The sequence below is a fragment of the Ovis aries genome, chromosome 3 (assembly GCF_016772045.2).
Source record: "Ovis aries strain OAR_USU_Benz2616 breed Rambouillet chromosome 3, ARS-UI_Ramb_v3.0, whole genome shotgun sequence".
In the NCBI taxonomy this organism is placed as follows: Eukaryota; Metazoa; Chordata; class Mammalia; order Artiodactyla; family Bovidae; genus Ovis; species Ovis aries.
In genome coordinates this window covers 216,749,942-216,777,841 of record NC_056056.1, presented here as the reverse complement: position 1 = coordinate 216,777,841, position 27,900 = coordinate 216,749,942, and the positions used below count along the sequence as shown (strand labels likewise).

The window sequence follows — 27,900 nt, the reverse complement described above, 5'->3', positions numbered from 1 at the left end:
GTTAGTCAGGTTCATTTACACAGGAGCAACTGAGTCACCTCCATGTCCTACACTCTACAGGGTCTAGTATACAAAAGGCCCTCAGAACATGTTTGTACTCCGAATTCATTCACCACTCATTTATTGAGTGCCTTCTGCATGCCAGGTACTGGGCTAGGAGTGCAGCAGCAGTGAACAAGACAGGGCTCCTCCCTGCAGCAAGAAGAGCACTAATTTCTAAGCCAGGATTTCTCAAACTATCGATATTTTATATAAGAAACTCTCTGCAACCCCATGGGCTGCAGCCTGCCAGGCTCCTCTATCCATGGGATCTTCCAAGACAAGAATACTGGAGTGGAATGCTATTTCCCCCTCCAAGGGATTTTCCTGACTCTGGGATCGAACCCGTGGCTCCTGTGTCTTCTGCACTGGCAGGCAGATTCTTTACCACTGAGCTACCCAAGAGGTGGCCCAAGGTCCTCTTCCTTCTTAAAAAACGTCAGAATCCCAAAGAGCTTCTGCATATGTAACTATCTAATGAGAGTTACCACGTTAGAAAATAAAACAAATACATTTTAAAATATTTATTAATTTAAAATAACAGTAACAAACTCACATATTAACGTAACTGACGTATTTTAATGAAAATGGTTGTATTTTTCAAAACCAAACAAAATAGTTTTTTTAAAAACCCACTGATACTGTTTTGCATTTTTGCAAATATCTTTAATATCTGGCTTAAGGCAAGACAGCTGGATTCTCACGCCGAAGTAAACGTTGCTCTGGTTGAAGTATATGAAAAAATATTTCCAAAAATATATTTCCCTTTTTCGTAAAAACTGAGAATACTAAGTCCCCTCCCCGGCCTTGCCCACTACGTAGCGGCCAGACCGCAGAGGCTTTACCTACGAGGCTGAGTTACTGGCGGGCGGTTTCCGGGGGAAGGTGCCGCCTGTCTCGCAAACGGTTGATTGGGTTGCGATTGGACAACCAATGCTTCTTTGGCGCTTTGGCCCCGCCTCCAGATCCCGCCCCCTTTCCGCCGATTAGTAAACCTTACGCATGCGTTCTAAGGAAGGTGGGCACTTCCGTCCGCTCACTGTGGAACTTTTGCTTCTGGCTCAGGTTTCCGCCGAAACCACCTCGGGGGCCGAGGCGGAAGTAGTTGAGCTGTGTGGGCAGAACTAAGGGCAGCTATGTCGGCTGCTTTGCTGCGGCGCGGCTTGGAGCTACTGGGGGCTCCTGAGGGTAAGGAGGCTCTGTCCGAGGACGTTCGGCCAGGCGGGAAGGTGGCAGGGGCTGGGGGCAGGAGCCCCGAGGGCGCCAAACGATCCAAACCAGTCTTAGCCTCGGTGGGATGGGAACCCTGAGCGCCCTCCGACCCGAGCCCGTTCTTTACAGCCCCCGGCGCCGCTCCAGGACACACCAAACCGAGCCAAGCTCCGATGAAGCGGACCCGGAAGGCGAAGGCGACCCAGGCCCAGAAACTGCGGAACTCCGCCAAGGGAAAGGTGCCCAAGTCGGCGCTGGGTGAGCTTGGGAAGGCGCTGAACGCGCTGCTCCCGGGGGCCGCGGTGCCCTGGAGGAACTGGCGCTGGAGTCAGGGCTTCACATGTTACCCAGGCGTTTCTAGACTACCTGCCGTGCGACGGCCGCGGAGCGGGGTCCTGGGAACACGGAGATGAACGAGTCACATCGTCCCGACCCTCAAGGTCTACAGTCCTAGTGGGGAGAGAACACTGAGGAGTTTCAAAATCAGCGTTTTCAAACTTTTTGGGTTTGGGTTGGGTCAGGTTGGGTCTCTGTGATGAGATTTGTGCTGTAAAACTAGGGTAGTATGAAAGGGACTTAGAATAAAGACTTCTCTGAGGAAGCGACATTTAAGCACAGACCTGATGGAAGTATAAGAATGAGCTGGGGGAAGTATACTGTTGGCATATGTGGAATCAGAAGTTTACTATTAATCTTTGAAATGTCGAAAGAAAGAAGCCTGGTTGAGGTGACATACGGTAAAGGAGGGTGAGACACTGAGCGTTTAATACAAGTTAACACTCTGGGTGCTGTTCTCAGCCTCTGACAAATGTTTGCTCATTTGTTCCTCACAACCCTGTGAGGTCGGCGCTGTCATTACCCCCATTGCTCAGATGCAGAAACAGACCCCTGCCCAGATGGTACAGGTGGAAACCAGGCAGTGTGTCTCCAGAGCCCTGCTCCCACCTGTCCCTTCAAGCAGAAGGTGCTGTGGCCTGAGCACCGGTGACAGTGCGGAGATAACAAGAGAGTCCTGCAGATGGAAGCTGTGTTGATGGTGTCAGTGGTGGATTGGCTGTGAGGATGGAGGGAGCATCTTGAGGGATTTGGTGACGCTTAATGAGATGTACAGACTTGAACAGTGTGGGCAGGATGGCAGGGTGTTTTGATGTTTTGACCTGTGGCAGGACTTGAGCTCCTAATGTGTCTTCAAATCCCCACTGTTAGTTGCTCCGTTGTGTCTGACTCTTTTGTAACCCCGTGGACGGTAGCCCGCCAGGCTCCTGTGTCCATGAGATTTTCCAGTCAAGACAGTGGGGTGGGCTGCCATTTCCTCCTCTACGGGATCTTCCCAACCCAGGGATCGAACCCAGGTCTCCCACATTACAAGCAGATTCTTTACTGTCTTGAGCCACAAGAGAAGCCTCAATTCCCCAGGGCCTGGTGCAGTATAAAGGTGTTCAGGTATTTGTTAAAAGAACTGAGTCTCGGGGAGGTAAGACAACAGGAGCAAGTGTGAAATCAGGGAAGTGAGCCTGGGTTGAGCCACAGTGATTCCAGGGTGGAGTGGGCACCCCCTCCATCCCCACCCCATCCCACCACCCTGCCATGGCACATGAGTGAGGGCTCTCAGGGCCAACCTAAAGGACACCTCTGTGGATGCCACCTTGGTCGGAGTTATACCGTCTCTTGCCTGGATTATTACAAAAACTTCCTAATTGGCCTCCTCCTTCCCCCTCCCCCAGTCATCTTGTTCTCAGCATAGCAGCTGAAGTGATGCCGTAAAATCCTAAGTCAGACCTGTCTCTACCCTGCCTTGCACCCTCCAGGGGCTCCCATCAGCCTCAGTGAAAGCCTGAGTTCTTCTCATGCCTCCGTGCCTGCTGAAAGCCCCCCAAGATCTGCCCCCTCCAGCTTCCAACCCTCAGGTTCACCCCTCCGCTTCCTTCAAGCACATTAGTCACACTTCTGCCTCCGAGCCTTTGCACTGACTGTTCCCTCTGTCCAGAATGCTCTTCCGCCCACAGTTTAATGCTGTTTTCCTCCAGTCTTTGCTCAGGATTTCCTTCAGTGAATTTCAGGTCTTCTCAGAGCCTGCTGTTTATTTAGAATTGCCACTTTCCCCCCATCCCCTGCATTCCTTCTTTCTGATTGCCGTTCTTTTTTTCTCCATAAAACGTCCACCTTCTGAACTACTGTTTGCCTTGTTTACCATCTCTCTTCCTTCGGAATGGAAGCTCCATGAGGGCAGGACTTTTGCTCTGCTGTTTCCGGCTCTGTGCTCTTGCACCTAGAACAGTGCCTGACACACAGTAAATGCCCAGGACACATTTGTTGAATAAATCACTTGAGCAGCTGGAACCAAGGGGGACTTTGAGCGGGATCTATGTGGAGTGTGGTTTTGACATAAGAAGCCAGACTGTTGCAGTGACATGGGGAATGGATGATGGGGCCTTCAGCAGGGCTGGGGGGTGGGGGTGAAGTGGGGAGGTGTCAGAAGGGGACCCAGAAGGCTTCCACAGAGTGAATCTGGAATGATACCACCCTCCCTGCCTCCACAGCTGAGTTCCGGAAGAGAGAGCGTCGAGGTTACCTTGGAGTGAACCTGAGGTTTATGACCAGTGCAAGAAGCACAGTGGACGAATCCATCACCCGGCAGGTTCGTCAGGGGGATGGGCTGTGGGAAGTGGGGGTGGAAGCTGAGGCTGTCCCGGGGATCCCTGGGAGTCTCAGCCTTGAGCCTAGGGTGGCGGGTGGCTGGTGGGCCCCCACCCCCGCCCAGGCTCCCGAGAGCTGGACACACTGCTGTGCAGTGAGGGGCCTCCTCAAAGGACTGACAGCATATCAGGGAAGGTGGGAGCCTGGCCTCACTCCCTGGTGACCCCTCTGGGCCTCGGTCGGCTCCTCTGTGAATGGAAACGATGTGCCCTCCCCCTCCCCAGACGTGGTGAGGGCCGGGGGAGAGGGCAGCCCTGCCACTCTGTGGGGCTCTAGGTGGCAGAGTCACCACCCAGGGCTCCTGACCCCTACACGCCCCCAGATTGTGCGCCAGAACCGGGGCCGCAAGGCCTGTGACCGGCCTGTGACCAAGACCAAGAAGAAGAAGAAGGCCGAGGGCACCGTGTTCACCGAGGAAGACTTCCAGAAGTTCCAGCAGGAATATTTCGGCAGCTAGGCTCCCAGGAGGGCGCAGCCTCCTCTGATGTCTCAGCCCGGGGTGGGGAACCCCTGGGGGAGCTGGCAAGCTGGAAGCCCACGGGAGGACCTTCGCTCAGACTTGAGCTGACATTTCCAGGCTCAGGAGGTACCACCTGCCTCCCAGAAGAAACACTTCCGACTGTTCTGTTTGCTTTGGCCCAGGGAGGGCCTCTGGGTTGTTTGCTGTGGAGAGACTGGTCACTGGGCCCTTGGGGACCACACCTCTGACAGGAGGAGGGCCACTGGGTGGGCTTCGGGGTCTAATAAATGTGGCCCAGGGCTGTGTACTGCTCTAACAGGGTGTTTCCCGTTGTCTCCCCCAGTACCAAGGAGCCTCCACCACCACCCTCCCACCCCTCCAGCTGCTTCTTAGGCTCCAGGTGAGAAGTCCTTGGGCCCAGCCCCAGTGCAGATGCCAGCAGAGAGCAGTTCACAGCCTCCATGGGCCTCCTCCCCCTGGCGGGCAGCCACGGCTCAGAAGGCAGCTCTTGATGCAAAAATAGCACCCACAGCTGCTGCGGCCTCATTCCAGGGAAGCCGACACCAGGATCTGAGGGAGGGATCACTGCTGCCTCAGGCCAGTGCCCAGGGCACGTGCACACACAGTTGGGGGACAGATATCAAAGGCTACTTTTTTTTCCTCTTACCTCTGTCATGAGGTGGGAACTAGCGAGGTGAGGGAGAAGGTGGAGGCTGGGCCCCATCTGGCGGGCACAGGCACTGCTGAGCAGAATGCCTGAGTGGGTGAGTGGTGCCGCCTAGCTCAGGCTTCAGTGTGGTATTGATGACAAGCCCTGGTAGCCCCAGGAGTTCCTTCTGAGGACAAGTTGGGGGCCTTGTGGAGAAAGGGCCCTGGAGGCCTTCAGGCTGCTAGTCTGGCTCTTGTAGGGCACCCACCCACCCACCCATGCCTAAAAGGCTCCTTGGGACACGCATTGTCTGGTGAGAACTTCCGAAGGGCCCCGTGGCTGGGAAGAGTTGGCCCACCCCACCATGGCTTCTTTAGTGCAGATTTTACCCCTTACACACCCATCCTAGCATGGGGAGCACTTTCCCTGGTTATTAGCCAGCTTTCCATCCTCAGTGGGGACACAGGGACCACAGACCTGCCTGAGTCCAAGTTGGAATCCTTCCTGTCTGCAGGTGGCCACCATCTGAGTAGAAACTGGCCTGCCTTCTAGGAAGTCAAGGTGGGCGGAAAGGAGCCGAGTCTCCAAATCGGTATTGTGCCAATGTCCTCAGATGGGCTTGTCCAAGAAGGGAGAGGCTGGTGTGCCCTGAGCTCTCCACCCTCCTCCCCCCACAGGGCGAGGTGGTTGGGTGTGCTTCCTCTTTTAAGTAGCTTAGCAAGCAGGCTCAGCTGCTCACTGCCTCTCACCAGGAGTTTGTTCTCTGAAGAACAGGCTGATCAGGCCCCCTTTCCTAACAAGATGCACCTGACAGATCTGATGGGAAAGGCAGGCTCGGGAGCCAAGAAAGAGGACACTGGGTTGCCGTGTTGAGGCCAAGACTAGAAAGACCAGTTCTCTGAATGGCCGTGATGGTTTGGAGCAGCTGGCACATTTGCCTGGAGGAGACCCTAGGGTAACCAACAAAGCCCCAGCCAAGGCTTCCTGTGGCTTCCACATGGGTGGGCTGGTCTAGCCATCCACTGCCCTGGGCCTCCATGAGTGGAAGGGCCAGCTGAGGCCCTAGCCAGACAGCCGCATGGGCACATGTGGGTGGGAGGCAAGTTTATGCTAGAGTTGGGTGGGCCATCTCCAAGGACTTCCTCTAGCAGAGCTGGGGTGGGGCCGTTCTCTTGGAGGTTATTTGTTGGGGTTCCATCCCCACCTCCAAGGCTTTGCCTGAGCTGCTTTCTCAGGTGCTCTCCCCATTCTCTGTGTCCACAACTTTCCCTGTCCTTCTCAGGTACTTAAGACCTCAAAAGTCACGAAGGCCACATACACCCTTGGTGTGCTGGAGGAAAATTCCCACCTAGGTCACCAAGCAGCTAGCCCTACCACTCTGAATACCCCCGCTGTAGGACATGGGTCACCATGGGCACTGTGTTTACAACAGTGCCTGGTGCCACATTCCCATCACCCTTGTGACCCACTCAGCTACATTGTCCTTCATGATAGTACACTCATCTTCCTTCCACAGGCTCCAAAGGACATAAGGGAAGAAGAAACCTATCTAGGCTGGGATCGTCTCAACAATCCCAAAGAAAATGTCTGCCATAACCTGCTCTATGTTACCAGCCAGGGTTTCAATAGCAGCATAACCCCAGTGCCCTTCCATGCTGACACTCTTCCCCGATTCCCACCGCCAATGGATAGCAGGCCTTCCAGCTGGCCTAGGTGCCAGAGGGGAGCCTGACAACCAGCCAACCTTTGACCCCCCTCATCCACTTCAGCTTCCCTGGTGGCTCAAAGGTTAAATCGTCTGCCTGGAATACAGGAGACACAGGTTCGACCCCTGGGTTGGGAAGATCCCATGGAGAGGAGTCTGGTAGGCTACAGTCCATAGTGGCGGACATGACTGAGCAACTTCACATACATGGGGTCTTATCTGAGTTATTTAGTGTTGGCACAAAAACGGAAGTGGAGTGCAGGCTCTTCCTACCCCCACCCGTTTCTTAAATTCCACAGCCTGACACCCAAGGGTGGTAGTGTCAAACCTAATGGTTTGGTTTATTGTCAAGTCTTGGTTTTCAGCACAAACCCAACCACCTACTGGAGGGATGTAAACCAACTCATTGTTTCAGGTCCCATCATCAGTCATCCTGGGGCTTCCCTCATGGCCCAAGGGTTAAAACTCCTGCTCTTAATGCAAGGGTCCAGGTTCCATCCCTATTTAGGGATAAGACCTAGCACAGCAGGTTATTAAATCTTCACCTATGGCCCATTGTGTCAACCCATAGCAATTGAGACACTGGGGGATTCATCAGGACTCTTACCAGAGGCAACACACCAGACTCTGCAGGAGTACTTCACTAGAAAATAATTTATTAAAACAGCTTCAGCCTCCTATATACAAGCGCACATACTCCTGACTACCCTAACTAAGGGACCCTTTTCTTCTCCCTTGCTTTGCGAACCTCTTCTATCAGATCTTTAAGATACTGGATCTCCTTGGCCAAGGAATCTGCCTTCTCTTTCAGAGCCTCATTCTTTTTTTCTAGCTCTTTACATTCCCCAGTGAGGGCCTCCTGTTCTGCCCTCTTCTTCTGGCGGTACCTAGTAGCTGCTGTCTTGTTCTGCTCCATTTTCTTCAGCTTCTTATCCAGTTTCTCACCCTTTACTTTTGCTGCTACCATCTTCTCTCCAGGAGGGTCGTAAGGTTTGGGGCGGGAAGAGCCACTGAGGGCACCTGGAGATAGCAGGCTCTTATTTGGAGAGCCCCTGGAGGTGGAGGGGCTATGCTGGGGAGAGCCCACAGAGGAGTCAGGGCTCATACAGATGCCACTGTCGTTATCTGAGTGGGCATCCTCCTCTTTTATGCACTGAGGGATCACAGTAATGGAAGTGGTGGAGTCTGGCTTGCTATCTCCTTCAGAGATAACCACTTCACTGCATAGCTCTAAACTAAAGGAATGATCTGGAGTGGAAGACAGGGCCCCTGGGGAAGGGGGAAGAGGTTGCAAGAAAGTGAAGGGGGCACCCTGGTCAATTGTGGGTAAACTTTCTGGAAGATGGCCAATTGGGTTCACTATCTCGGGGGGCTCCTTGTTAGTCTCCTGGAGTAGGGGATCAAAGAGATCACACGTGTCATCCAACGTGGCCAAGAGCTCATCTGGCATGGTTTCCAGGTCATCTATACTCAACAGGGTATCACTAATATCAAACTCCTTCAAATCCATTTTCTCCACCATCCAATCTGTCCCGGAGAAAGCATCCTCTGGAAAAGATAAAAAGTCGGAAGAAACGTGAATCAAATATAGAAGCCCCTATCAACAAATCCCACGAGCAGATAAAAAAATCCCTCCTTACCCGTGCTGTTGTCTGAGAAACTGACCAATCCATCCACAGCCAGCCGTTCGGAGGAGCCTGCCTTAGCCTTGTCGCAGGAGAACCCATGAGGTTTGAAGTGCTTGGCCACCTCCAGGTAGTCATCTAGGAGACCTAGGCTCTCTTCAGCCCCCAAACCCGACTGGTCGAAGGGGGACACGAAGTCCCCCACAAACACCTCGCTGCTCAGGAAGCTCATCTCGGCCATGTTGCGAGGTTTTGGTGTTTAATTCGAGGAATGTGCTTAATTCGAAGGTGTCTTTGTCGGTTACAGCAAGGCTGCTGCTGAATGCCGTGAAAAGCCTGGATGACAATTAGAAACCGAGTCCCATTAGAAATCAGCTGGTCCGAGAATTTCATCTTCTCACCCATTAGGCAGGATGGCCAAATCAGAACTCCACTCCATGTTGAAACTAGGGACGGCCACGTGGCCCCAAGGCCATGGTGTCACCCTTCCATGAGGCCGCACAAGATGGACGCCCAGCCCTTCCGTAGCGGCCACAAGAGGAAGTCGCCCCACCCTCGCGCCCAAATCCGGCACCAGCCGCCGGCCCCGCCCACGCCCCTACGACTCGGGCCGCGGCCGCCGCCCTGCCCCGCCGCCATCTTTGCTGCCACGTTTCGCGAGACGCCAGATGGGACTCCGGCGGTTTCCAGGGAGCCCGGGGCCGACCAAGGCTTCGCTCTACGGCAAAACGCCGCGGCCCCCCGACACAAGGGCACCGGCGTTTCGGAGACACCCAAGCAGGAGTCACGCGTCCAGGGCGCTCGTAAAACCGCTTCCCCTCCGCGACGCCGCCAGGCCGTCGGCCGCGCCCAAGCAGGCGAAAACCCCTCACCGACCTGGGGACCCCGGCCAGAGCGGCTCCTCCCTGGTACTTACGCCATGGCTTAAGCCGCTGGGGGGGTTGCCGCTGCAGAGCCTGGTGCTGCTGCCGCCGCTGCAAAGGCCGATGCTGCCGCTGGCACTGCTGCCTCTAATGCGCCATGGTGGCCGCGGACCCTGGGGGAGCGGGAGGAGAGACTGTGCGCACTTGCCCGGAGGAACTACATCTATGGGCGGGAGGAAGAAAAAATGGCGACAGCAAGCCAAGCGCGGCTCCTTTATAGACTCTGCTTCTGTGAGGACGCATCACAGGCCACATCCTTCCGCCGCCGTCACGTGACTCGCGCCTCCTCCCCACGTATTGTCATCTATCCGACGCCCCGACCGTTTCCAAATTTCCCACTTTTATGTCTAGGACATGCCAGTGAAGAGAGAATTAGTTGTTTTTTTATTTACGGCCTCAGGAAAAAGGCGTACTTCTTTACAAGGCTTTTAAGATCAAAGAGTCACTCTAGGCAGCCGCCAGAGAACGCGGAGGGATCCGTACACTCACTTCCGGCGTTGGCTCGAGGGGCGGAGAAAGACGTCTTTAACTCCCAAGAAAGGTTTTTATTGTGAGGTAGACGGTCTCCTGGTTCTCGCGCGAGATAATGGAGGAGCGGGCGCGTCGAGATGATTGGTCAGGCACGGTGAGTCATCTATATCTCCAGTTCCTATTGGCTCAAGCTCCTGATCTGCGCGGGAAGGGGCGGAGCGGCCGGTGAGGTTCCCGCCGTCTGGCGCTGTCGCCCACTCGCTTTTTTCTGTGGTAACGCTTTGAATTGGTCTGCTCATGCCAGTCCGCCCGGAGCCGGTCATGATTGCCTGGGGCAGCCCTAGCCTAGTGCGTCCCAAGTAATGGCGTTAGGTCCCGGCCTTGCAGTCCTTTCCTGCCGTTCTCAGTGAAGCCCCTAACTAGCCACCAGTTTCAGGCCCTAAGGTAAAACTAGGCAAAAGGAAGTGTCACTTCGTGTGTGCGTTTTCACAGTGTCGTTTTCTTGCAGACATTTGCAAAATACTGAGGACTGCAAGCCCTTCAGTAATTGAAAAGGTTGGCTGATGACGTCAGTCGAATCGCCGCATCTGTGCCCACCTACCATCAAAGGCCAGCTCCGCGTCCCTACTCTTGACTGTAAAAGTCGAGGAGATGCATAATCTTACCTCCGAGTGTATTTTTACATAATTCATTTTGCTAAAATACAAATCTGCTATTCTGTTACAGGGGGGATTTCTTTACGTTTATGTAGTTTCAATTCCGCTAAGAACAAGGAGAGATTTCATTAAGCTACAGTCTTTCGGGTGGTTTCAATTATCTCCCACCGCTGTAACTTCTAGGCACAATCGCTTCCCATCAAGTCCTCCTAATGCCCAATTGTGGTAGTTTGTGTTTGGAAGCCGCCGTCCACGTCGGGATCAGCAACTTCCATCCACTTAAGTGGGCTCTACAAATATTCCTTTGAGGACTGTGATGTGAAAAACTGCGGAAGCACTGTCCTCCGTGACTACTGACCATTCATTGACTTAATTCAGTCTGGCCTAACAATTTCTTTTCAGTGATAAACAGGACTAAAGGGATGTGTTCTTGCCCCATGAAGGCAGTATGAGGTAGGAGTTGAGAGATTTTTTAGGGACAAATACCCGCAAATTTGGCTGTTTATTAGTGGAGACGTTTTGGTTGAGTTATCCTGCTGAGTCTGTTTCCTGATCTGTAAGATGAGGCTCATGATGAGTATGCTTAGAATGAAGTAAGGTAATACATGCAAGCACTGAGCCAGAGCTCCTGATCTGATAAGTGCTGGATAAATAGTTCCTATTACTACTATTATTAGAACTGAGGTCTTCCGAACCTCCCAGGTCCCCCGTTCCCATCTCCATTACATCATCCTGCTTCCTCAGAGGACTATTATTTACAGAGATGAAATCAACAGCTGAGCAACTAGTATAGGCAAAGCATACTAGATGCAGTTTTCCTTTCTCCTTGGGGAATCACAAATATCTCGACATACATAAGGCATCTAGTCTCTCTCTGCAAAGACAGTAAGAAGCCCTGAGCCACTACTCAAGTCTTCCAAAGGTGTCACCAAGGACCCTGGGGGACATGTCCTCCATTTGCTGTATGGAGGGAACTGTCAGTGCTTCTTGACAGATGACCATATAGATGGCTGAGAATTAAAGTAATCCTGTCCAGACTGACACTGCAGAGGGGTGGGAGAATGACTCCAGCAGCAGGTCATCCCATCCTTTCCATTATGGTAACCCAGTTCAAAGTTTCTCCTACCTGCAAATTTAGAACCAGTCCCACTCCTATAGGAAAATGTTTCATACCACACACACAAGCCAAAGCTGTTGGAAACTTTTTATTTTCATCTTCCCATGCTGTAGACAGACAGCACATTCCCTGGCTTTATTTCCTCCCTCAAGGAGAAAAAGGATAGTAGTTGTCTGGGTCTCAGGGCTAACTGCTTCTCTCTGGACCTAGCCCAGACAGGACAGAAAAGACTGGTGCCGAATTCCAAACCTATCCGCCAGACATAGTAACCTCTTATTGAAGGGCAGGCAAATGACTGGATAGCAGGTTGTGGGCCTGGCCTCAGGGGTGAAGAATAGAGACCATGAGGTGACTGTAACGAAAAGGTAAGCAACGCGCTGTACACAGCCCCAGAACACACACCTCTGCTATTTTAGCCCCTTCGAATCAGCTAAGTGTACCTACAAGGGCTACTGCCTCACAGCTCTAGTCCTAAGTCCTCTTACCATTCTCTTTGGCTTTAAGCTTCGGCTCAAAGGTCAGGATTCTAACACATCCTGTGAGAGCAGTTCTCGGCCAGGGTCATAGTCTCAAAGATGTGCCACAACAGAGCCTCTGAACACATGGCAGGGATCCCCGCTCACACAACTCCACCCCCAACCTTCTCCAGGGCTCTTGATCCCAAAGCTGATTCCTCATCAAAACCATCTGCGTTCTCAACTTGAGTGAAGTACCAGGGAGGAAAACCAGCCAATCAAGAATATGAAGAGGACCACAGGGGCTGAGCCCAGGAGGAAAGATTATAGGCCTCACAACACAATTTTTCCAGACATGAGCTTCAGTTATTTTTTTATTTGGGAAAAAAAAGTCACAACCAAGAGTATAAAGTACTTTGTATTGAACTCATGTTTTAGGAAGGGGCAACAAGGAAAACCAAAATACACTTTGGAATTGATTGGGGTTTCGAGATGATGAGTCTTTTTTCAAGCATTAAGCTAACTATGTGGTTTGCTAACCTAGATGGTGCAAAAAAATTTCCAGATGGAGTAGAAGCAGATGCTGTTACTTCAGGCAAAAGTGAAAGTTACAGAGTAGAAAGGTGGGAAAAGGCCCTACATCTTTCCCCAAAGCTAAAAAAACAAAACAAAAAGTGTGTGTGTGGGCAGGGGGGGGGGTCCCCTCCTTCATCCAAGAATCTCAAAGCACTGACTTCATCCACATGTGATGATGGGACTTGCCCCATCTCAGTCAGCAAACCCACCACGACTAGAGTAAAGAATTCCCACTGCTTCTAGTTCTGAGGACCACTAAGATATTCTTGTTTGCGAAATGGCAGAGTTAGGCGTTTTGGTTTTGTGAAAACAGGTAAGAGACAGAGCTGCCTGTAGAAAGGTGCTCAGAGATAAACTCAAATCACAATTACACTTGGCTTAGATGATTTGGGATCTGGTCTTTAAAGTCTTTTGTCTTTTGAGTCTCCATCCAATGTCTTATATAGAATTTGGTCAGAGACACCTGCTTGGGAAAATTCCAGGTTTTCTAATATTCACATGGGGAAAACCAGATCCTTTCTCTGAATGAAGAAAAACAAGAAGGAATGCTTCTCACTCACTCATAGCCCTATCTTTCCTTTTCTCCTAAAGACAGCAGATGGGTGCATCAGTGCTCAGCTCCACCCCACACCCGCTACACCAGTCACCCTGGATGGTACTCAGGCGTACAGAGCATTTTAAACTCCCAGTTTGACTCTGATGAATAGCCAAGATGGAGAACCTCTCTAAGGGTTCTGGGCTGTTGTTTTTCATTCTCTCTCAATGTCTTCATACAAAGGGAACAACTGAACCATTTCAGGGAGCCTTTGCATGTATGTCAGAGAAGAGACAGGAAGACTCTCTAAATATAGCCAATGTTAACCCTACTGCTCAACCCACTAAACCATGACAAAAAAGGGGACAGGAGTCTCTACCTTAAATTCAAAGGGAAGCTAAGGTTTCAATGCTATTTAGTCATTTCATGTCACTGTCATTGGAAAGGAATGAGACAGCTGCGGAGAGCTTCACCAGAATCTCATTGATGAAGAGGTAGTAAGAATAAAAATAAGATTTGATGGGAGAAACAAAATACTGGATGGGCAGATCAGAAATAGAATTATCATCAGTCTCCTGCCACAAACAGGAAAAAAACCACACAAAACAAGATGCACTGACATTGTATATTAAATATTCCTCCCCACTCTCAGGATACTTTTTACATTGCAATAAACAGTGCAATTTTAGCAGCAGGAAACAAGAAGGAATGTGGGAAGTACCCACCTCCCTCTCATGTGTTCTAGCCATGTGCTCTTCCTGGGTAGCACCGATCTCCCCAGGTGCTGGGTGAGAGATGGGATGGAGGGAGGAGGTCTGTGCATGTCTGCCTGCCCTCTGGCCTCTGGTGATGCCTGCAGAGTTCAGCAGACACTCCCTCATGTTCTTATGGCACATGCTGGGGATCGAAGGGCTGGCTCTTGGACCCGTTCTTGCGCTAAGGCAATATCTGAGAAAGGCAGGCCCGACAGGGAGGAATGTGGTCATTGATGTTCAGCTGCCTGTCAACCTCGAGCACTAAGACTGTGTCCTTGAAGGCCTTGTCCTCATTGGCAATACGGCCAGGAGGGGCCAACAGCAGCCCTTCCGTCCCCTCTGACACCTGCAGCCAGTGGCGCCGGATGTGAGCAGCCCAAGGTGAGGCACAGACATCAGGCACACAGACTCCACTGCCACCTCCAGGTTCGCCCACCTGCACTCTCACTGATGGCCACGGAGAAACACAGTCTCCGGATAACTCTGCATCCAGTTTATCGTGAGCCCTCACTCCCCTGTGCAGCAGCCAACAGTGTGCCCAGGAGACCTCGGTCCTTCTGGATATGAATTGGTCAAGAGGTGGGGGTGGGCTTCTTTTTTCCAGGAACTTGGGTCAAAGACCAGCTTTATCCCCGGAAATCCTAAATACTGTCTCAGCACTCCCTGCAGAGTTGAGTTTGAAACATGCAATCCTAACTTCAATGACAGTCAACTGCAAGGCAACATCTTAATTAGGCAGATGCGCTCCAGGAAAAAAGAGCAACAAAGAAGATGTGAACAGGCAGGAAAGACAGAGCAGACACCTAAGAGGAGCAGGCGGCACAGCCAACACAAACAGACCTAGGCCAAGATGCAAAATACCCAGTGGCCGCCACAGCTCAGGGCAGGGCTCCACCTTCTCAATTCATTCAAGGAAAACTGGCCTGGAGCATGGGGGAGGGGAAGAGTAGGGAGCACAGTGTTTGATAACAAAAGTCAAAAGGAAAGGTGAGAAAAGAGGAGACAGAAACATCATTCTAATCAGCATGAAGTGACCAGGGGGATGACCAGCAAGACAGGAGGCACCTAGGGACCCTGTGAGGCACCAACTATGTAGCCAAGTGTTTCTAACGGAGAATTGGGGGCCTGAGCACCCGACACCTGCTTTGGCCTTCACCTGCCCTACGTCTGCAGCAGCACCTCCGGCTCGGATAACGAGCAATAGAGAGTGTATCCCAATTCGTCTATTTCCTCGGGGGTGAGCTCTGCAAATAAGTTCACCTTGGGATTCAGGACACTGGGCAGAATGCCGGCCTCTAAGTGGCTGATGAGCCCCCTCAAGGCCTGCAGGAAGCGGTCGGCCAGCACGTCCGGGGACCAGTCAGCCTCCTCCTGGGCCAAGTGGAGGATGACGTTGGTGAGCTGGCTGGCAGTGAGGCGGCCCAGGGCCGGAGTGGACTTGCATATAGCCTTGAGGATCTTGAGGCACAGGGAGCGGCAGCCCGAGTCGGCCTGGTCCAGGGCCCGCAGGCGCGCTGTCTCAGCAGGACGCAGGCTCAGCCGCCACAGGTTGTCATACTGGGCTAGCCGGTGTGGTTTGGCCACCAAGACAGTGTCACCAAGGGTCACTGATGGCAGGAAGTCAATGACGAGGTGCTTGTCGTGCTCATACTGCACTTCCAGAGTCAGGGCCTCTGGGGGCGGGGCTGGTCGAATCACATAGTCCAAGAGGGACCCGATGGCCGGCCAGTTGATGGAGCCAGCTACTACCTTCTCAAACGTGTCTGCCACCGTCTTCGGAGAAAGGTAGCCCCCTACTACACAGCGGTCCCAGTAACTGCTACCGCGAGGAAAATACTCTGGATTCTCCCGGCGAACTAGAAAGAAGCCAGGGACGTTCATGATGGTGTCCTCCCCGGGGATACACGACCACAGGTTTGCCTCTAACACAAGGGGCACGATGAGTTGGATGTGGTCGGCTGTCACCACCTGTTGTAGCAAAATTAAAAAGGGTTTGCGGGACCTTCATCTCCTCAAGAGACAAGTTTCCCCAAACACAGGTCCCACCATCTTGTATCCCGCCCCCCCCCCTCCCCCAGCAAAAAAGGAATCTAAAAATTCTTGCACATGACCACATCAATTCAGAGTGAGGACTTAAACCCAGGTCTGTTAGACATTAGAGCCTGTGCTCGCTCCACACACCCCACTGTCTCTGGACCCAGAAGTACACATAACATCCTCCATGCCTTCAAGATCCCAGAAGACAGAAAGCCAGGAAGGAGAAACTGGGACAAGAGTATGGAGGGAGGAAGCCTCTAACAGCTTCCTAGAAGTTTTATGACTGAAAACAAGTTAAAGGCAGGGATCAAATGCTACCACAATGCGCAGAATTCAGAAGCAGTAAGACTAATCTTTTTTTGGCAAGCCTGCGACACTGATCTTCTGCCCCAATGGCACTACTGAGAAGCATCGTGGTCAGAACCACCCTACCCTTCGTAAGCACCCCCTGGTTACCTGCAGGTCATCATAGAGGCTGCCACTCAGGTACATGTCCCGAAGTGGCATATCAGGCAACTTGGCCCGCAGGAAGCTCCGGAGCTCGGCACATATGTCCACAGCAGCTTGCTTGGCCCGAGCCTGCTCGCCAGCAGGGATGGCCGCCCGGTTCCGGTAGTAAGTGAGAAGTTTCTCCTGCAGGGACATGCGGAGTCGTGACTTCTTCAAGTCTACCTGGCCCTTCCTGGCCAATGGCTTGGGCTGGGGCGGGCAGAATGTATCTGCCAAGGCAAGAGAGAGAGGCCCATGAGCTCATCCCGTGCTTGCTCATCCACAGCCGCCTCAGCCCCAGAGGGGAGAAGGGCTTAGCACAAAAGGCCAGCATGGCGCCTGGCGCGTGTGTCCTTAAGAAACGTGTTGAGGGCAAGAGTAGCACCAAGAGCCCGAGAGGAGTCCCAGAGGGCAACAGCCTTCCTCACCTGTGTCGAAGGCAGAGGAGCCTGTGGGAAGGGCCTGCAGGGACCTGCTCAGGCCTGCCTTCATGTCCTTATTGAGCAGTCGGGGAGAGCCCATCCAGTTGGGTTCTTCCCAGCTCCTTTTCCCCGAATGGCTCAGGCGGGTGGGGCTGGTGGGGGCGCTGATCGCCCTGTCGTACATCTGAAAGAGCAGAGAGGACCCAGCGTGTGGACTTCTTTCCTGCTTCCCACCAGTTCTACCATAATGAGTTCCTCTACTTTTCAATAACATCATCTTAGTCTAGATTATGGAATGCTTTGCTCCACACAGAAAATCTCAGGAAATACTAAATCTTATATATATATAAGTAAGAAACACATTTATCCATAATGTCACAACCCAGAAAAAAAACTCAGAATTTCTGCTAGTTCTGTTCATAAGAGCCTGCTGGGTGACTCGGGGACACCCCCTCCTCCACCCAGGCCCCAGGGCTTCCCTGACGGGGGTCAGACCTGTGCCCCTGCGGGGCTTGTCCACAGGGCCACCTCTCTGTCCTGGGGGCACAGGCACCAGCCTGCTTTCAGGGCTCAGTACCCATTTCAGGACATGACCGGCTCTGAAGGACTAAGTGCCGTGCTGTGTGCTCAGTCGCTCAGTCGTGTCCGACTCTTTGTGACCCCATGGACTGTACCCCGCCAGGCTTCTCTGTCCAAGGCTGTCTCTAGGCAAGAATACTGGAGTGGGTTGCCATTTCCTCCTGCAGAGGATCTTCCCAACCCAGGGATCGAACCCAGGTCTCCTGCATTACAGGTGGACTCTTTACTGCCTGAGCCACCAGGGAAGTCACACCAGAAGATAACTATTAATATCTGGGTATATTTCTTTCTGGAAATATGTATTTATATAATTAGCATCTTCCACTATATATACCTTAAAAAACTGATTTTTTACTTGTCATTTTTATCACTCCTCATATCACTAAGAATGAATCAGGGCTGAACAATATGGTACAATTTCTGATGATACAACACTGTACCTTATCAATACACCATAATGTCAAACACCGATCCATTTATTTAACAAACACATCACTGAATGGCTACTCTGTGCCAGGCACTGTTCTAGGTATACAAAATAAATCAGTTTCCCAACCCAATTCCTGCCTTCATGAAGTCTGCAGTCCAGTATAGGGATTTAGGCAATACATAATCAACAAGCTCAAGCAGGCAGACACAGGTGTTAATTAAGAGTAAAGCAGGAAAGGGAAATAGAAAATATATGTGTAAAAAAAAAAAGAAAATATATGTGTGGTGAGGGTGCTGCTACTTTAACTAAGGTGGTCACAAAAAGCTATTTTGGTTCTTTGCAATTTAACCCTGAGATAAACTTCTTTCTTTGTATTTCCAGCAGTTTCTTTATAGCAGGATCCTAGAAGCACATTTACTTACTTCTCTTAAGGTCTCGTCTAATAATGTCGAATTGCCATGTTACCTTCCCATCAGCAGTATCACAGTCTTCTTCTAGGTCAGCTCCACTTGGCAGCCTTACCACCTCTCCAATGCCTGGCCTGGCCTGGCCTGGCCTGAGTGCACTTACCCGCTTAACCGCCAGGGTAGCGATGCCCAGCATGGCTGCTCCTCCCACCCCCAGCACCAGCCGGGCGTTGGAGAGCACAAAATCGATGGCCGTCCCGATGCCATTGTCATCTTTCTTGCTTTTGCGCTCACCAGAGCCTGCCATTGCGCACCTGAGGACGAAGGCAGAACACAGCTGTCACCACCTGTGACCCTGGGAACCAGACCTCCTCCTCCCTCCCGCTTCGGGCCAGTCCAGGGTACTCGAGTTCCAGCAAACCAAATCCCCCTGACTCTAGCGCTCCACGCTCGAGGGCCAGGAGGGAGGTAGCGTGTCCTCGATGTACCTGGATGCAGGCGGAGGAAATGGTCATGCTAGTTATGGGAAAACCACCCCACCCATCTACTGAGATTACAGAGAGCGCTAAGCTCATGGTCAACCCTTTCTTGTATTAGAGTGAAGACCCCACCACGAAACCCAATCCTCCGGACCCTTTCCCAACACTATAGTGCAGATAGTGCTTTGATCCTTTGGCCACTGCTGATGGAAAGTCAGAGCAGGAAGGTCTGATTTAACTAGAGGCGGCCCATCTAGTCCCATCACATCACCTCACACACAGGGAGGTGGCTTGTCAGAGTCCTCAGAGAAAAGGAATGACGGAGCCACGTGCACAACTCGCAACTCCCAGCATGATGCTTTCCCCCCTCTATCATGTCTACCCTTGCCCAGATCAAACTGTTCCTATTCTGTGAACTTCCTGCGAATAACGGTAACGACGACGACACGGACTGAATACCCTGGCACACGGAGACTTAACTACAAGTCCACGTGTGAGGAAGGGCCAAAAAAGAAAAGAACTCTCTGCGGACAGTCCCACTTGACAAATGCTGTTTCTCAGGGAGCGTGCACAGGGGGCCACGAGAAGCTCAGGTGAGCCTGGCACTGGGGCAGACGCTGCATAAACACGACGGTCGCTGGAGACTGAGCTGCCAACTGGAGAACGAGAAAATCCACCCGCTCACATGCACCTGAAAAACGAACTGAAAATGTGGCTACCCAAGTGGAGTTCACAGGCACGATGCAGACGGGGCTGGCCTCTGTGCAGTGTTCCCGCGGGGTGAGCTCACCTTTGTTCCCTGGCAACAACTGGGTCATCCTGACTGAAGTTCCCCTCATCCCCCAAAAAACCCATTTCCCATGGACTTAAAACCCTGGGCCCAACCCAGATGAGGGATGACAAAGTGGCTCGGATCAGAGTTCGGTGCTTCACACTGCTTCTCTCCTCTTCCTCCCATGTCCTGTATCCCAGGAACTACCTATAAACAGTTGTGTGCCATCCACCCGTTACCCAGAATGGGAGGACAGAGAGACAAGATCACTGGTGCACCTTCCAGTGTGAAGTAGTTTTTCGATACCCTTACAACCGAGTGCTATTCATCTCACACTGCATGCTTCGCGCCTCCCTCATCAACAAGAAAGGAGTATTTCTGACTCTACTTATTTCAGCAGGAGTTGTAGTCAAGCATTACTTTTTCTCTAACTAGAATTCACCACCTTGGCACTTCTCTGTTCTCTTCTCCACCTTCTGCAGTTAGTAGACGCTTCAGGTTCAGGGACAGAATGAGAGACTTGGCCAAATTAAATATACTTCCACTTCAAATGCTCAGAGCAAGCAAGGCTGAGAAGAGGGAAACTCTGTATTTGCAGGTGGGGTCAGGCAGGAACTCTAGCCATCATCATCCCTCCAGCAGCCACTGAGACAGAGATGGGACATAAATGTCCCCGAGGCAAACTAATACAGTCAGGACAAAGTTGACAGGTACAGTTCCCCACACATAATGATGACCACTGTTTTGTGTGTGCTCAGAGTCTGACTCTGCGACCCCATGGACTGTAGCCTGCCAGGCTCCTCTGTCCGTGGAATTCTCTCGGCAAGAATAATGGAGCGGGTTGCCATTTTCTATTCCAACCACTGTTTTATTTCTTTTAAAACAAAAGGTTCTTTAGGGATGTATTTACAATAGGGAGAACCATCTCCTAAATGATCCTTGCATGTGATACAGCAGAGCAAGAAGGGCCCAGCTCCCCTCTGCACGGAAGCTGGAAGGAGCCTCTCTGGGCCTTTTAGTTTTTGACCCTCTGATGGCTGGTGAGAATGAGGCAGTGAGGTGGCACGACAGAAGAGGCTGAATTTTAGAGTCAGAAATCTTGAGGACTTGCCACTGAGCCCTGACTAATTAGCTGGGTGACCTCAAATTAGTTACTCAGCCCCTCAGCTATGTAAAGGGGATAATGACGCCTGCACGGCCTAAATCACAGGGTTGTAGTGAGGCCAACACAGCTACTAAAATACTGCACGTGAACATTTTATCAGCTGTTAAAGGGCTCTACAAACATGGGCTATCATTAAGTCTTTTACAATTTCCATCAACAGGACAAAGGTCACGTTTCAGAAGCCACTTTGAATCCAGACTGTCCTGTGAGGTCCATTTCACCTTCTGAGATGGAGCCAGGAACGGTCTCTAAAACCGACACTGATGCCATCGTGGGCTTGAGACCAAAACTATTATGTTGAGCAGACTTGGGAAAAGGCTCTTCTACACCAGTGCAGTATATTCCCTGCCCCATCCAAGGACCAGGTGCTGCTGACAACCTAGCAACCAGCAAGAGGAGAGAACACCCAACAAGCTCCCCCAGGGAGATCAGAGTTTCTATTCTAAAACTGAACTCAACCTGTTCCAGTTGAAACTGCTTATCCACAATATACCCTCCACTCAGGCCGTGCTCTACTAGCTGGGAGCCACAGAGGGGTACGAGCTCTGCCTAACAAGGGGGAAGGAGCCTGGGTCCTTGCGCAATTAGGAAGGAGCCCTGCGGTTTAGTTTCAGTTTTTCATTGATGAAAAAGCTCTGGAAATCTGTTACATCATAAGATGAATATTCTTAACACCACTGAACTGTACACATACAACTAGTTAAAAGTATTTAAAAAAAGAGGAGGAACCACTGTCCCGGTGGGCAGGGCTGAGGATGCAGAATGTGAACTCTGCTAACATTTCAGACGAGGTATTTAACCTGTCTCCTCAGACACAAGAATGGGAACAGACATACTCACCACCCCGTGTACTGGCAGTGGCAGTGGTGAGTAACAGTGGCCCTGTGGCTTCCTAGGATGATGACACAGAACTCTGAACATTCCAACTTCTTTTACTTGAAAAGGTCATATGATTTGAACGAAACATGACCTGGCTTAAGTATGCATAAGAACTAACGCACGGTAAGCATGTACCATGTGCTGGGCATTTTCCCCCTCTTTGCTCTCTTACTCTTCACAACAATCCCATGAGGTCAGTCACATTGTTAGCTCCAACTGTCAGATGAAGAAACTGAGGCAGAGGTCAGGTAACTGGCTCAAAGTCACCAAGCGAGTAAGTTGTGCAGTCGCGAGTTGAACCTAGAGCTCACGGTGCAGGGGTGCAGGTTACAGGGTCCCAAACAGCCTGCAGCCCCACCTTGTACCCATCTGCTCTCCACGCACCACTAGACCATATGCCCCAGAGGCATTCTGGCTCATTCACTGCCCCCAGGGCCAGCAGTACCTGACAGACAGGACTTGACGCATCTGTTCCACCAGTGAGCTACTAATTCTGTGGCTTTTTTTTCGTTTTTGGAGGAGGTAGTGGCAGCAACCTGTAACCCAACTCACACTCAAAATAGACTCTGAACAGAAAGTCTTCAGTACTCACTTCCACTTTCCCTACGCAGGCAAGCCCTCGTGGGCATCACTTCCTACCTCCCCTTTACTCCCAAAGGCAGGTCTGCCAATCAACGCAAAACTATTACACAAGGCTCCTCCTGCCTTCCCTCTCTGTTAAAAACAGTACCCTCCACCCAGCTGGCATGCCTTCCACCTCAAAGTCATCCTTCATTCTCTCTCTTCCTGCTGCACCAGCCCCCTCTTGGTAAAGTCCCCTGCTGCCCACATTGCACCTACATGCAGCCACCCCACCACCTCAGTCCCTCCACTCATCTGCTCAGATTCACCCCCTATGGGGCCTCTCACCGATTTATTCTGCATGCTGCCACTGCCCTGACCCCTCATCCACACCACTCCCCGGCTGACAAAGCTGTGGTGCCCACCACCCCACTCTCAGATATCACAACTTCCTCAACAGGAGATCTGATGTCCTTCCAGACCTGGCTCAGTCTCAACGCCAGTCACCTGCCTTACAGATACGCAATTCGAGCTACTCCAGACTCAAGTTTCCAGACTACAAAATGTGTTTTTCACCTCCTCACTTGCTCATTCTTGCCCATCTACCCGATGAGCTGCTACTTTTTGTTTGAGGCAGACCTCCAATGTCTTTTCTATAGCTACCTGTGATTCCTCGCCCTAACCCCGCTCTCCAGGTAGTTTTGGCCCCTTCCCCGTCTGTAAGCTCTTGACCCACCTCTAATCCAGAGCTACCTCCTGCAGATCGCCACATCGTTCATCCCCACCTCAGCGCCTACCATGATGCCAGGGCGGGCCCTCTGGGAAAGTTGCTGAATTAAGTACAGTCATCAGGTTACAGTGGAACATGCTGGTCACACTGGCATGACAGGAAACAGAGCTCACACACCACTGGCCAAGAACCAGTGAAGCACTCTGTGTGCATTTTCTTATTAACTCCTGCAATAAGCTGAAGAGGTGGGTACTATTTCAGTGGTGGTGCTCAGTCGTGTCCCCTTTGCGACCCTACTGTAGCCCGCCAAGCTCCTCTATCCATGGAATTTTCCAGGCAAGAGTACTGGAGTGGGATGCTATTTCATCTACAAAAGAGGAAATGGAGGCCTAGACAGATTGAGTGATTTGCCCTAAATCCCACAGTTGTTAGCAGCAGTGGCACGAAGGCAGTCCTCTGAGGGCTGGACACTATGCTTGCTTTAGAGACTTTTGAAACAGAGTATAGTTATATTTACAGCTTCCCAGTGGCTTAGTTGGTAAAGAATCTGCCTGCAGTGCAGGAGACCTGGGTTCAATCCCTAGGTTGGGAAAATCCCCAGAGAAAGAAATGGCAACCCACTCCAGTATTCTTGCCTGGAGAATTCTATGAACAGAGGAGCCACAGTGGGCTACAGTCCATGGGGTCACAAAGAGTAGGACTGGATTCAGTGACTAAACCACATCGTTATGTTTGGAAGAACGTGATCTAACCCTCAAGAGAACTGAATCCACTGAAGAATGAGCCAGATGGAACAAGACCTAAGTTTTAACCAGTAACTTTTCTAGCATTTTCATACATTTAATGTTGTATGAAGAAAAATGATCTCCTAGTAGGACTTGAAACTAAGGGCCTTTTTAACTGGGAGCATTTTATAAGGGACCATTCTGTTATGTTGATATTTCCTTCAGTATGCCTAAAGAGCTTTGGCCACTAAAAAGAAAGATTCTCCCTTTCCTGGTCCCCTGTATCAGAAAAAATGAAACCTAGAACAGAGGCCTACCTACCTGAGGCTTCTTAATGCATCTGTGAGGTGGAGGTGGGAGAGAGGCAGGTGTGTCTCTGGAAGGCACCTGTGTCCTCTTTCCCTTGGAATTAGGATGGGAGGGGAAAGGAGAGGACACTAAATGATCCCTCCTAGCTTGCTGTGGAGGAAGACCAGGCCCTTTTCCAGCTGCTTCTCCCGGGCCTCGGGATCCTCCAGTTTCTGGTTTTTCCGGAACTCACGGCGGATGGAGGCAAGGTAGAAGTCTCGATCAGTGTAGCGAAGCTGTCGGCCTTGGCGAAGCAGAGCCCGGTAGAGACTCAGCACCGCCTCTCGGCTCCATGAGGCCATGAGGGACTGACAGGGGCTGGGCGTCAAGCTATACACAGGAGGGAAGAAAGAGAAGCCTAGAGTCAGAATTAATGATAGAAGGGAACTACACTGTTGTTCTCGTTCAGTTGCTCAGTTGTGTCCGACTCTTTGTGACCCTTTGGACTATAGCCCGCCAGGCTCCTCAGTCCATGGGATTCTCCAGGCAAGAATACTGCAGTGGGTTGCCATTTCCTTCTCCAAGGGGATCTTCCCCACCCAGGGATCGAACCCACATTTCCTGCATTGACAGGTGGATTCTTTACCGCTGAGTCACCAGGAAAGCCCAGAAGGACCTATGAAAGTGAAATGTGAAAGTGTTAGCTGCTCAGTCGTGTCTGATTCTGCAAACCCATGGACTGTAGCCTGCCAGGCTCCTCTGTCCCTGGGGTTCTCCAGGCAAGAATACTGGAGTGGGTAACCATTCCCTTCTCCAGGGGATCTTCTTGACCCAGGGATTGAACCCAGGTCTCTCTTGTTGCAGGCATTCTTTACCGTCTGATTCACCAGTAATTCTGTAGTTCTTAATCCAGGTCTCAGAGACCCCCTCAAGGTCACACTGTGACTTAGTGGCAGGGCCGGGACTAGATCCCAGCCTACAGACTCCTGCTCCTGGGAAACTACCAGTTATGCTGAAAGGTCAGGGACTGGAAGCTGGACTACCTGCGCCTGAATTTTGGCTCTGCCACTTACGTGCCATATGATTTTGGGCAAAGTACATAACCTCTTTGAGCATCAGTTTCCTCGCTTGTAAAATAGAAATAATGCTATCTACATTTATATACCGCTATGTACTTTTATGCTAATAGTACTTACCCCACAGGATTATTTTGAAACTTGCCTGAGATATCGCATGTAAAGTGAAAGAAAGTGAAAATATTAGTTGCTCAGTCATGTCCATCTCTTTGTGATCCCATGGACTGGAGCCCACCAGGCTCCTCTGGAGCCTAGCTTCTCTAGGCAACTGCAGGGGGTTGCCATTTCTTCCTCCAGCAGATCTTCCCGACCCAAGGGTTGAACCCCGGTCTCCTGCACTGCAGGCAGATTCTTTACCATCTGAGCCACCAGGGAAGAAGCACACATAATGTAACTTCACCACAAGGGGCCTCAGTCATACTTGAATCCTAGCACCAACACTTAGTAAGCTGATTACCCTGGGCAAGTTTCTTAACCTCTCTGGGCTTACCTTAGTTCCTCATTTGTAAAATGAGGATTAAAACTGTATTTTCCATATGGTTAGTATGAGGATTAAAAGTGGTTAGAATAGCACTCAGCATATGCCAAGCCATATCGTGGCAGCTATGATTAATGCTACCTCCCCTTGTGTGTAAGTGCTCAATAAGTATCAGATTTAGTTACACATAAACCACCATCATCTGCCTTCAGTAACAATAAACCCTTACAGAACCAAGGAGTGTTATCATTTGTAAAGTGCTTTGTCATCCATTATCACATTTAAACTGAGGAACTTATGAAGTGGACAGGGTTCATAACAACAATGGTTAATGTTTATTGATTGTTTACTGTTATAGCACACACTGGCCAAGCAGGTCCCACGTGACATCTCATTCCATCAACAATTCTAGTGTCACCAGTATCTCCATTTTAAGCAGAGGAAACTGATGCTCCCAGAGAGAAGTAACTCACCAACAAGCAGGGCTGTAAAGGGGGGTGCACTTCCGACCCCGACTCTGCCTGCCTGTGGAATGAAAACTACCGTTTGCTGGGATCTGCCCATGCATACAGCACTTCTAAGGTGCTGTACAAACTTTCCCAGTTCAGCGCCTGGCACATACCCAGGGCTCAAAAAATAAACTTAACAAAGGACGCTCACAATGTCCCTGTGTGGAAAAAATGATCACCCCTCTTTCTGAAATAAATATATGAGACTGAATGGGAAAGGTATCTGACTGGTAAAACGGTCTGGACTTTGGGCCCAAAGTCAGCTACCGTCAGCCTCCGGCCTTGCGAGCCTGCTGCGCGAGCGTGAGCAAGCCACCGTCCTCGTCCCTTTACCCTCAACTGCAGAAGAGCGCCCCTCGGCGCCAAGTCTCCCTGAGTGGGACAGATGAATCCAGAAATCAACAGAAAAGTGTTTTACGAAGTAGAAGGCGACTGGCATGCAAGAGCTGTTACAAGGTCGACCGGCGAATGGGCGGGTGGGCCCTGGAGGGTCCCCAGGTCCTCCCCCTACCTGGGGGGATCGCACCGAACCGGGGTAGAGAGACCCTGAGGCTGGGGCAGGCCGGCTCTGGGGCACCGGGAGAGCTCCGGAGGTTGGGGAGAGGCCCCGGAGCGGCCTCCAGGGGAAAATCCAGGGCAGGCTGGGGAGAGACCCCCGGTGGCCAGGCCGATAGTGTGGGCCCCGGCCGGGCTAGGGACCCAAACAGCGACCCTGAAAAGAGGGCGTGGCGAACCCCCAACCCCGGCCTTCACTCCTCCCCGCGCTCACCTGAGGACCGCGCGCACTCCCTCTACTCGAGATTCGCCTCTCGCCCGGTACCTCTTCTAGGGTCACCCACCAACATGGCCCCTTTACTTCCGGGCCACGACCTTGCGCCCGGACCTGAGAGGAGGAACCGAAGGGAGCCGGGAGGCAGACGGTGGCTGGAGGACTTCCGGTCTCCCCTGCCTAGGCCTCTCTCAGGGTGGGGCCAGGAGCCGCATCGGGCCCCGCCCCCTCTCGGGGCCCCGCCCCACAGTCCTGAGTCCCGCCTCTATGCGTGACGTCACCCAAGGGTGGGCCTGGCCAGGCCATTTGGTCCCCGCCCAGAGGGCCCGGTGGGGGAGAGGGGGAAAGCGTTGTGTGGGCTGGATCAGCCGCTGTGCGGGCTGGTCCCCCAACCTCCTGTCAGCCCTGTAACCTGTCATGCCCCAGCGCTGTTTGCTGATCTCGGGCTGGAGCCGTGGAGGGTCCCTGGGGAGGTTTAGCACTAACGATGTTCCCTATCGTGGCTTTTAAAGGTCTTCCAGATTGCTCATTTTTTATCCTTCCGTGCTGTTACCGCTGTTAAAGACCTACCATCCAAGGTCCTCCTCAAACATCCCCTCTAGAAGTCTCCAGCTCATTCCGCGCCCCTATCCAACACACCTAGGTGTCTCCTTTGAGTCCCACAGAACTGTTTGCACATCCCAGTTAGGGCTTCACTCCTTCAAGGAAATGTGTTGTTTGGGGTGTTTTTTTTTTTTTGGAGGGGGGGGGCTAATCCGGGTCTTAGTTGGGGCGCTCAGGATATTTGTTGCTGAATGCCAATTCTTAGTTGTGACTTGTAGGATCTAATTCCCTGACCAGGAATGGAACCTGGGCCCCCTGCATTGGGAGTGCAGAATCTTAGCCGCTGGACCACCAGGGAAGTCCACAAACATGTTTACTGGCTCCTGTTATTTGCTAGGCACTGCTTTTTAATTTCTCCATTACTTTTAGTCTCTCATCAGATTTGAGGGCAAGAGCCATGTCCTTATGGAATCTGTCAGCCCTCTTTCCCCTTTTTCCCAGCTCAGCATCTCAGAAGGGGAGGGGAAGAGGTAGGCTTTGGAATCAGGCCCAACCTGCTCCAAATTCAGCTCTACTTTAAAGAGAGCAGCCTGCCCTCTGGCAACTTTCCTAACCCCTCTCAGCCCCTCTCAGCCTTTGTGAGGATTAAAAGGCATCTAGCAGGAAGGTGTCCAAGGTCAGGGGCAC

The 27,900-nt window shown here is 51.6% G+C and overlaps 3 protein-coding genes, 1 long non-coding RNA gene and 1 other non-coding gene across 10 annotated transcripts; 2 read left to right on the top strand and 3 right to left on the bottom strand.

Moving 5' to 3' along the window:
* The first annotated feature begins 1,146 nt into the window (after window positions 1–1,146).
* On the top strand, window positions 1,147–4,724 carry RPS19BP1 (ribosomal protein S19 binding protein 1). Its single transcript, XM_004007001.5, has 4 exons — window positions 1,147–1,227; window positions 1,381–1,509; window positions 3,792–3,889; window positions 4,271–4,724. The coding sequence occupies exons 1-4, from the start codon at window positions 1,176–1,178 to the stop codon at window positions 4,403–4,405; spliced, it is 414 nt and encodes a 137-aa protein (XP_004007050.1). The 5' UTR covers window positions 1,147–1,175; the 3' UTR covers window positions 4,406–4,724.
* Window positions 4,725–7,398: 2,674 nt separating this feature from the next.
* On the bottom strand, window positions 7,399–26,746 carry ATF4 (activating transcription factor 4). 6 transcript variants are annotated; one of them, XR_009599707.1, is made up of 8 exons: window positions 26,671–26,746; window positions 23,872–24,228; window positions 22,832–23,052; window positions 18,403–18,553; window positions 16,830–17,007; window positions 16,369–16,631; window positions 9,304–15,843; window positions 7,399–8,723 (listed from the first exon to the last, which is right to left on the bottom strand). XR_009599707.1 is itself a non-coding variant. In XM_060411578.1 (7 exons), exons 3-7 carry the CDS (start codon window positions 18,544–18,546, stop codon window positions 14,057–14,059), a joined length of 1,401 nt encoding a protein of 466 aa, XP_060267561.1. In that variant the 5' UTR covers window positions 18,547–18,553; window positions 23,872–24,228; window positions 26,671–26,746; the 3' UTR covers window positions 13,937–14,056.
* LOC105609478 (uncharacterized) lies at window positions 9,019–10,509 on the top strand. The gene is made up of 2 exons (XR_003588939.3): window positions 9,019–9,935; window positions 10,290–10,509. It is a non-coding gene; the product is annotated as an uncharacterized LOC105609478 (long non-coding RNA).
* Window positions 20,338–26,746, bottom strand: LOC121819231 (mitochondrial ribosome and complex I assembly factor AltMIEF1). Its single transcript, XM_042247761.2, has 2 exons — window positions 26,671–26,746; window positions 20,338–24,228 (listed from the first exon to the last, which is right to left on the bottom strand). Exon 2 carries the CDS (start codon window positions 24,198–24,200, stop codon window positions 23,988–23,990), a length of 213 nt encoding a protein of 70 aa, XP_042103695.1. The 5' UTR covers window positions 24,201–24,228; window positions 26,671–26,746; the 3' UTR covers window positions 20,338–23,987.
* Window positions 26,747–27,498: 752 nt separating this feature from the next.
* Window positions 27,499–27,571, bottom strand: TRNAG-CCC (transfer RNA glycine (anticodon CCC)). The gene has a single exon. It is a non-coding gene; the product is annotated as a tRNA-Gly (tRNA).
* Between the last annotated feature and the right edge of the window lie 329 nt (window positions 27,572–27,900).